The sequence below is a fragment of the Octopus bimaculoides genome, chromosome 2 (genome assembly GCF_046866305.1).
Source record: "Octopus bimaculoides isolate indiv1 chromosome 2, ASM4686630v1, whole genome shotgun sequence".
Classification (NCBI taxonomy): Eukaryota; Metazoa; Mollusca; class Cephalopoda; order Octopoda; family Octopodidae; genus Octopus; species Octopus bimaculoides.
In genome coordinates this window covers 181731937-181742134 of record NC_142929.1, presented here as the reverse complement: position 1 = coordinate 181742134, position 10198 = coordinate 181731937, and the positions used below count along the sequence as shown (strand labels likewise).

At 35.1% G+C, this 10198-nt stretch overlaps 1 protein-coding gene across 50 annotated transcripts in view; it reads left to right on the top strand.

Annotated features, from left to right (window-relative positions):
* Positions 1–10198, top strand: part of LOC106880780 (CUGBP Elav-like family member 1-B) — a 229382-nt gene that overhangs the window by 48320 nt on the left and 170864 nt on the right. For all 50 annotated transcript variants that reach the window (XR_016240834.1, XR_016240833.1, XR_001410782.3 and 47 more), the window contains one exon: positions 4378–4407. Coding sequence is in view for 47 of the 50 variants with exons in the window: in XM_089348163.1 (XP_089204289.1) it covers positions 4378–4407 (30 nt within the window). In the remaining 3 variants the exon portion in view is untranslated. The remainder of the gene's footprint in view (positions 1–4377; positions 4408–10198) is intronic.

Here is a 10198-nt window from a genome sequence, read left to right as displayed (position 1 = left end):
TGGATGAATGGTAAGAATTTCATGAGGTCCTGGTTTGAGTTCCTCTCCGTGCCGTCTTGCGTAAATGTTATGTAATACAGCCTCGGGTCTGTCTTTTGAAACTGAGTAGGCGAAAAATATTCGGAAGCCTGTCATGTGGATTATACCTACAATTTCAAGGTCCATTCAACATCACACTGATTCCACCTGAGAATTACATTAAGGGTGCACGTGTCTGGTGTACCCGGTTGCGTATATAATCCAATTCAATGAGTTTCAGTTACTGAGCGCCTGTGATCGGAAATTCTGACCGAGATCCATTCTGTATGTGCTTGTATGCACACACACACGCACACACAAACAAAATCAGCCATTACCGCTTTCTATCTACGTCACCTATCCATTTTTGTATTCATGTCTCCTCAACTCAAATATCTCCCCATCCCTCCAGATAGGGGTGCCTCTGTTGTGACTGCAGCATATCTCCCTCAAAGTTCACCCTACCATTATAAAAAGATTAGTAGTAGTATTAGACACATTTTGAACAAAGACAGAATTGGTCATCATTCTAACTTTGTTCCCGTTCTCTCCCTACTTTTCCCCCGGTTCACAAAAACCTGAATATGACCATTGGTAAAAATATCTGCTAGTTATAAGTTTTAAATGTTGAGGTCTCATAGCTACACGTATTTTGCCCTATTGTGTCTCTTTTGCATGCCACCACCTTAAGAAAGAAAGTATTGCCAGCCAAAATAACATAGCATCTCTTGATGTTGCATTGTACTGCCGACTGCTGGTATCTGCTAAGTCACCTTCTCACTTGAAACAAATGACTAATTCATTTTCATTCTTCAGAGCTCTGAAGCTCCTCAAACAAAAAAAAAAAAAAATCATTTGAAAATGTATTAAATTTCTCCACTTATCTCTTGTACTACAGTTTATACTGTAAAAAATTGTTGATAATTTCAGGTGCTTGACTATTTTAATTAATTCCTTATAATTGGTGTTTCTGTATGCTTCTTAAAGCACCTTTGATATTTTGAACATGCTTCTTAAAGCACCTTTGGTATTTTGAACATGCTTCTTAAAGCACCTTTAATATTTTGGACAATTTCATACAGTTGGTTTCTTCCTAAACAAACTCAAGTGTAGCTTTTATCATCTTCCCACTTGTATATTTTTAAGGACAGTTCTTTTTCTCTCACTTTATATGTGGTTAAGAACTTCACTTCTCAATTTTGATTTCATCTTTGGGCCCCACTGCGCAACACCTGAGGCATGTGGATTCTGCTGTAGCTTCAAGTTGACCCAAAGCCTTGTGAGTGGAATTTGTTAGAAAACTGGCAGACCATCAGAAGCATCGTTTGGCCACCTTTCATTACATTTAGTGAAAGTTAGATTGTTGCAATCATCCAGACCAGGATTCTGGTTTGAGGATAACTTCCTCTTTCCTTCTGACCAAACCATTCACATACGTAATAATATATGTACATGTTATAGGTTAAGGCCCAGCAGTCTAAGCAATAATTAGGGAGTTATTTTTTTGCAATGGAACTGATATGCTAATTCACTTTAACATGCTACCGTGTGTATATGTATATATAATATATTTAAGATAATAGAAAAAAATATTTTTAATTTCTTATTTTATTCAGACATTCTCAGTTGCTTTTCTTGTATTATAATACATTACATTCATCTAATTAAATCTTAATAGTTGCATATTTACACACTTTTATACTAAAACTATATGTGGGTATGTAACACTTGCTGGATTAAGCACTCCCACCACTTGTTGTTTACACATGCACACACACACACACTTGCACAGTGATCTAAAAGTCCTTTTTAGTATTAAAAGAAACTCCTAAAGAACCAGCCAGTCAGTTGAGCTTAATGTAACTCTTAACACCCTCTCGATTACTTTCTGTTGCCTCTCCTCTTCATCACAGCCTTCAACCAATCTCCAGTGCATTCACTCAGTTTCCCTCCATTGACTGCCATGGCTCAGAGATTCCAGGATAGCTTGTCTATTTGCTCTGTTGCTCATGCTGCCAGCTTCCTGAACTACTTCTGTGCAGTTGAAGAAGTAGGTATGCCCAGACAAATGAATAGAATTAACTAGTATAGCGTGCTGTTTTCAGGATGATGAATAGTCTCACATCTTTTGATAATGACATTTTTCTGAAATATATCAATAGATATTGTTTTAACAAATTAAAGGAAACAAAAAATATTTACAAGATCAAGTGATTTTTGAATTGCCTTGAGTGTAACACACACTGCTGGATTTAGCATCTCCATCATAGCCACCTCATTTTTTACCCTGTCAAACCACCCTAGTTTCTTCTACACTGCTGCATTCTTCCTGCGAATATTCACATTGTACATCTAATCTCACCAGTGGGAGTGTAAGCCTGCTGATGTCATGGGCACTACTATCCCTCTTCTTTCTCCTAACTCGTGCTATACACACGCATGACCTATTGATTAACATCTGCAAATGGAGGCACATAAAGTTTTGGTGTGAACTCCATAATGAACAATACTCACAGTAGAAATGCAAATGCAAACTGGCCATGCTGCTATGAGAGGTCTGCTAGAAATAATGAAATCTCAAAACCTCTTTCCATCTTTCGTAAAGGACACCTTGAACAGTGTAGTATAGTGCATATACAAAAAAGCAGGGTGGTCGTGGTTGGAATACATTTCGACCTGAAAACTGAATAAACCTAACCCCTTGTTGATTGTTACAAGTACCACTCATACAGTTTAGTTGTGAGTTGTAAGATGTAGCTTTTGTCTAGAATTAGTTTTGAAAGTTCAGCTCCTATAAAAACCCTGTTCAACTATTTTGCTCATTGTTTTCTATCCTAGCCCCTTTTACTTCAATATACAGCCATAATCATACTTTATAGAAAGTGAAACAAATGTTGCCATATAATTTCATATTATTCATTGCATTTGTATCATGTTCTTTTGAAAGTATTACAACACCAGCTATAATTAGTTTAATTAACTGTGTTAATGCGTTCCCAGTTAATGAAAGCAAACAGAGTGAATTTAGCGACAGTAGCATGATCAGACCTGTCTGCTGCTATAAAGAAATATGGTAGTCAGTTCTACGTAGAAAATTATTTACAGAGTTTTCCACTGGTAACTGAACATTTTCCCCTCCTTTTATCACATAGTATTTTTGTGATTGCTTCTCGATAAATGTCTACTGCAGGATTTTAATATTTGATTGAAAACTTGTTAGTGCAAAAACAAGGAGTTCCTTGGAGAAAGTTGGTTGTTTTCTCAGAACTCATTTTGAAAATTCTTAACATTGAAAATGGTTCTTAACATCTTAACCTACTTAAATTGAAAGTTTCTAATTCCATGCTATTGTTTATACACATTTATGCAACTAATTAGATTAGTTGAATATTTTACACTGAACTCTTTTTTTTTTTTACAAAACAAATTCCCTTTTCTCAATGCTGTATAAAAAATTCTTTGATATTTTAAATATCACCTGTTGATTTTCAAGTACCACTATTTTTTCTCCCTAATCTGTGCATTCATTTTATTCCTGTTATATGCATTCTATAAATTTTCATCAGCTTCCATCTGCTTTAGTATGAATTCTAAACATTAGCAAACCTTTATTCAGTTTCCTTGAATACCTATGTACAAATTATCTTTCTTCATACCACTTGTTAATCAAATATTTTTTTTTCTGTCTTTCTAATAATCGTTTATGACATAGTGAGAATTATCTTAATGAATAGTAAATATTCTTAAATATAACTAAAGTCATTTTTATGATTACATTTTCCAAGTAGTTAAAGGAGGATGTATTTGGATAAACTATTTTCTACAAAGGAAGATTAAAAAAAATTTATTTCATGCTAAATTAGAAATTAATTCATACTGAAGTATTAATTTGAGTAAATTCTAAGTAAACTTTAATAATTGAATACTTCAATAATTAGAAGGAAAGAAGGTAGACGTTAAAATGAGAATACGAAACAAGTTATTTTTGTACTATTTTCCTGTGAAACACTGTTTTATTTCTACTCTTATAGAGCATAGACAAATATCTCTGATTGTACACAAAATACTGAACAAAGAAAAAGTTACATGAAGTTACTGAAAGTATTATTGATTTTTCACTACCACACTCAGACATACACAACTGAAATATTTTTGTTGTCAAAGAAAGCATGTGTTTTTGAAAATATTTACTAATTATTTGAATTAAAGGAAATTTGTAATTGAATGTTTCAAACTAAGTATTGTAGTTAGGTGTTTCGTGCCAAGCTATTTAATTTTGTTTTAATATTATTTGATGTTTTAGTGTACTTTACTGATGAACACACCTTTTAATCTTTTTTTTTTCTGTTTTTCTTCTAGTGATTTTGGTGAAGTCTATAGCAACGAAAGGTTATTATAACTTTTTTTCCCCCTCTAACTTATACTATTAAGCAAATTTTGAATTAATATTTTTTTAATAGGATTTTATTTTTGATGGAGATGATTTAGGCTTCAACTTTTCCTATATAAACCAGCCTTTGTTGTGTGTTCATCCTTCAGAAATCTGATTAATTTTATCCTGACTAATCTATTCTAGTTGATAAGTTGCTTATCATAAATATAATAAACAAAGACTTAACTCTAATCATATTTATATGTACAGTTTTCAACAGAAGAATTAGAGGCACACCCTGTTTATTAAGTTTCACCAGCAAAATTATATCCATGGATTTTTGTTTTTAATGTATTGTATTCAGGATAACTTAGTTATTGTCTAGTATTGACAATCCATTAGTATTAATTATAGAAAAAGGCCTTCTCATTATTTAGACCTGTTATTTTATGAAAGATTCATGTATAAGAATGCTCACTTTACTATGTAGACAAAAGTTATGCTTTCTTGTATTGAGCATGCTCTCACATGCACAACCTCCAGTAAACAAATATTAGTCAAACATTGCATGCTAACATCTGTACATGATGTATGATGTATGTAGCTCGTGAGAGACAACCTCTTATGGAGACACTGTTGTTTCTCTCCAAAGACTTGAAGACCTAATGCTAACCTCTCTTGCCAGTGTGTCAGTGAAGCTTAAAGTCCAACAGAACAAACAGTTGTATGTGGGTCACATACTTTCACCAGCTGATGAAGGCTGCAACAGATGGCTACTTGTTGTTGTCCTGAATTCCCTGCTTGAACCAAGATCATGAGCAAACTTATTTGTAACAGATTCTTCAGTATAAACTAAACCACACACTGGTATTCTCCATAGATGCGGATCTTATATGAAGGCTACATGTTCTTAGGGATTCACAATATAATATTGACTGCATGTCTTGATAATATGTATGTTGACTGCATGTGTTCTATATAATTTGTTATGCTGGAATTTCCTAAGAATAATAATCAGTTATAATACTTTATCATACTTAGGATATCAATTGAATGCCATATAATTTAGTGGTGGTAGATAAGTTGTCATGACCAGGACTTGTGAAAACTTTCAATAGTATTAGTTCTGACAAGATATGTTTTATTTATGATACCTTATATACTTGATTATAACTGGTTTCACTGCACCATGTGTTTCTTAAGTAGTTCTTCATGATGCTATAAGGTGATTCTTCACTGACCTATCATTTAATCAACAAGCATAGCTATTTGTTTGTCCAGAAAACTGTTTACTGCTGTTTTATTTTTGTTTCTGTTGTAAAACTGTGTGATGCGATTATTAGTGAGCTATCAACCCTGACAGTACAATTATTGTTATTCCAAGCTTAACCTTCTGTTGCTTTTATCATGCAGTGGCTATCATGCTTATACCCTCCCTATCATGTAATTCTGTGGGAACTGAGTAAACGTGCTAGTCACTACCTGACAAAAGCAACATTATATCAAGAAGTCTCTTTTATGTAATAGTCACAGTTAATTGTAAAGCATTGAAAATGTTCTAATTCTCAGTTAGGCATTTGTTAGAATGCTCTAAGAGACATTTTATTGATGCTTCAAAAATTATGATAACTGTATTTCTTAGCAGTTTAGTCTTATTAGAAATGTTACTGAATTGATGTAGTTGAAGTCATATTTGGGAACAGTAGCATTTTGCACTACAATTCTGACAATGGAGTACCTGTAACTCAATGTAGAACAAACACCACAATATGCCACATTTTGGTTTTCTTGTTTTGTTCACATCATTTGCCAACACACACACACACACACATTTTAATACCGGTTCTAAGATTGAATCTGTTGTTTTAAGTTTTGATAGGAACTTGAACCTGTTGGTATAGTCATAGAGCCAGTATCCAAATAAAAGTAATACTCTACTTCATAAGTAAATGTATTCAGTATTTTATTGAATGTGAAGGCACATGGTCTTGTGGTTTTTGTGTTGGACTCATGGACCTGAACCTGAGAGTACATTGTCTTTGTGATCAGATCACTCCATTTTCATGTTCTACCACTCTACTCAGCTGAAATATAACAATTTGTGCTGGTGCAGCCCTATCTCCAGCTCTTCCAGTGGGCCATGATTAGGAGGCCTGAGAGGGTGTCTTGGTCATACAAGCAGCTAAAGCATAGTATATGCTATCAAGTCATGCTTTCATGTGAATGGCTCTCTGCTTAGAGTGGTCTTTTGCATTATTTAACTTAGGTCATTATAGTAGCATATGTGTGTTGAGTCGTGGGTGAAACCCCAAACTATGTAGTTTTGAACTTTACCAAAATCATGTGTCCCCTGATTGAAGAAGCTGTGTTGAAAGTTAAGTAAACAAAAACACTACTTACTGTGCCTTAGGAATTCAGTATAATTGCTTTCAAAAAAAAGTTAAGACTGATATGAAAGGAATAGTTATAGTTCAACTTCAGTATGTGTGTTTACATTCTGGAAAAGGCTCTGTAAGCTAGATTGCAGGTAGGGCTGTTTTGTTAAGTTTACTTCACAACTATATGCTTTGGGGTGGATTCCTCAGCCCACCAACCTGGGTAAATGTCTTCTATTATCGTATTGGATTGATTTATAACATGTGAAGATTTGGTAAATGGAAAGTGCGTAAAAGCACATTGTTGAGTGGTAGGCTTGATTTGTTTGGTCCATTCCCACTAAGTTTTTAAACCCTGAAAATTGTGGGTACTGCCCTTTCTTCTTCTAACTTAATCCTAACAAAAAAGGAGGAACTGTAACTCCGATTATGGGTCGAGGATTCTTTAGTCCTCCCTAGTGCTGGTGTCATAAATTCGCTCCTGGCCATACTGTAAAGTAGTGGATGTTAGCATATTTAACTGTAAGAAAAGAAACAAAACCATGACATACACAATGACAATTATTTAGTTTTTCTCTGTTGCTTTGTCCCAGGTGAATAAGGACTACAACAAATAGCGAGTCCCTATGGAGGCATGATAGCAACAAAAAAAAAAAAAGGATGAGAATGATTTTGAATATAGACAGGAATCAAAAACCAATTGATATTTGGGAATAAAAATATAGTTGCAAATAGGGTCAAACTGGTCAACAATAATAGTGAAATGGATCCATAGCAGACTTGCATGGAAAGCCATATTGTTTGTAGGTGTCTTGCTCAGTGTATGTAGTTAAGAGTGAATTGTGTGCTTGTGTGTATCTATGATGGGATTTAAGATCAACTTTCAAGTTATACATGTACTTAACAGACAACTGGAGTCTGGACAGCTCTATGTCAAACCACCCAACCCATTCCAGCATGGAAACCTAATGTCAAGCAATGATGATGATGATGAAGCATTTCACTTATTTTCCATTCTTTATTAATAGTACTCTCCTCTCCACTGACTTAAAACATTAATCACTGTCAACCACATCTCTCTCACCTTTCCTTTATCCACTCTCGTTATTGCTGTTTTACTGCTCTTCACCTCCTTTTTCTGCCCTGTCCATCATTTTCTATCCTTTCTGCACCTCCCATTTCAGCACCCTGTTGGTTACATCCACCCATTTCTACAGTTGTTTTCTACTCTTCCCTACTTAGTCCTCAAAACCTGTTCCTTAGCATTCACCCATACCTCAATTGGCATATCTTACTCTGCCTTACACCTTTAGAAACCACTACTCACCTGCACTCTTTGTTCTCCTTTCCTCACCTCTACTTACCTTCTATCTTGAGTGTCCATTCTGACACCTCATTACAGTTATTTTATCCCTTTCCAGCTCTATCCTCTTTTCTATCATGTGAGTAGCTATGTAGTTTGCTCTACAGTAAGTTCTGGCTCCTCAAAGTTTCTTTCATCCTCTTAGCATAAAGCCACACCCTATCTACTGCAACTTCTCTTTAGTCTTGCAAGCTACATGGCAGCTTCACTAGTACCAGTACCACAGAAACATCTAGTACATGCTGTAAAGTGGTTGGCGTTAGGAAAACCATAGAAACCATACCAAAACAGACATTGGAGCATGATGTGGTCCTTGGACCTGTTGCATCAAGCTCATGAAACATGGATGTTAAATGATGATGGTGAGGAGAATTGTGGGGGGGAGGGGGAGGTTGTAATTTACAAGGCTGGTACTTGGGAATATGAAAGGCAATATTGCTGTTTACTTAAAAATTTTAAGTTTAATTAAATGATTCATTATGTAGGTCACCATAATAATTCATATGTTATGCATATTTTGATCAAGTATATAGCTTTCTTGTAACTGCCTTCCCCACCACCACAAAAAAATCACATTTTAGTTATGCTTCCTACAACTTAGTTAACACTAATATACTGCCACTTCATTTGTATAACTGACATTCGTTCCTCCTTAGATGGTTATATATATGCTGCTGTTACTTCTTCGTAGATGGATATATACACACACTGCTGTTGCACATACCCATCTTATCTCTTTAGACGTGCATATAAATACTGTCATTTTCTTGCGTTACATATATACTCACTGCTATAGGTCTCCACCTTGACATATATACACTGTTGGTGTCCATTAAATGGGCATATACACTTGCTGACCCTCTTCATATGAACATACATGCTTTCTATTGTCTCCCCTTGAATGAATACATACACACAGCTGTTGTAGTAATGTTTTAAAGAAACTCAGTTGCTTATTACTATTTGATGGTAGGCTGCATCACAAAACATGGATTTCTTAGAGATAGATGTGTGGGTATAGTGTTGACTAGAGTATTGCTAAAGGTGGTTGCTCCCATATGTACTTTCTGTGTTTATGACATAAGATTTAAGATGGCACAAATCCTGTAGAATTAATTTCCAAAAACTAACTTGATCAATAGGTTTGTTTTATATTGTAGCCAAAATCATTTGTAAATTCTTATCCTTGAACCACATTTTCATACCATCTTTCTATTTCTCTAATAGCCCCTATTCTGTGTAATCCCCTTTTCTTTTATTCTTGTTACAGGTCTATTAGCTTGTATTAAGTTGTGAAATTTTGTTCTGTAGTTTATAAGAAACTGTTCAAATGTGATGACCTACATTCAGCATTCCAGATTATTTTATGCTTCCTGGAATATTGGTCAATGTGTTTGGTGTTTTATTTTCTGTCATTCAGCCAATGTTCTAACTGTAACTGTCTCCATTCGTTTTCTAATATACATACTATATTCAGAATTGTCTTCTATGTTTTCCTTTCATTTGTCTTTTGTTGTTATTTCTAACAAATCAGTTTGGCCTCACTCTCTGTCAAACTGTCTCGTCATATTTTTCAATAAAAATTAAAAGCCAGAAGAATTAAGAAAGCCCTTAAAATTGTTTTGTGAAACTTCTTTCAGAAAGCAATGAAAGTGTTATGTATATTTTTGTTGTTGTCAGATGTTTAGCTCAATGTTTACTCTAATTAAGCAAATTCAGCCATGATCATCATCATCGTTTAACATCCACTTTCCATGCTAGCATGGGTTGGACGATTTGACTGAAGATTGGCAATGCAGAAGGCTGCACCAGGCTCCAATCTGATCTGGCAGAGTTTCTACAGCTGGATGCCCTTCCTAACGCCAACCACTCCGAGAGTGTAGTGGGTGCTTTTACGTGCCACTGGTATGAGAGCCAGTCACACGGTACTGGCAACGACCACGCTCAAAAAGGTGTTTTTTATGTGCCACCTGCACAGGAGCCAGTCCAGCGGCACTGGCAACGACCTCGCTCAGAATGATTTTCTAACGTGCCACCAGCACAAGTCCTAGAAGGCAATGCTGGTAATGA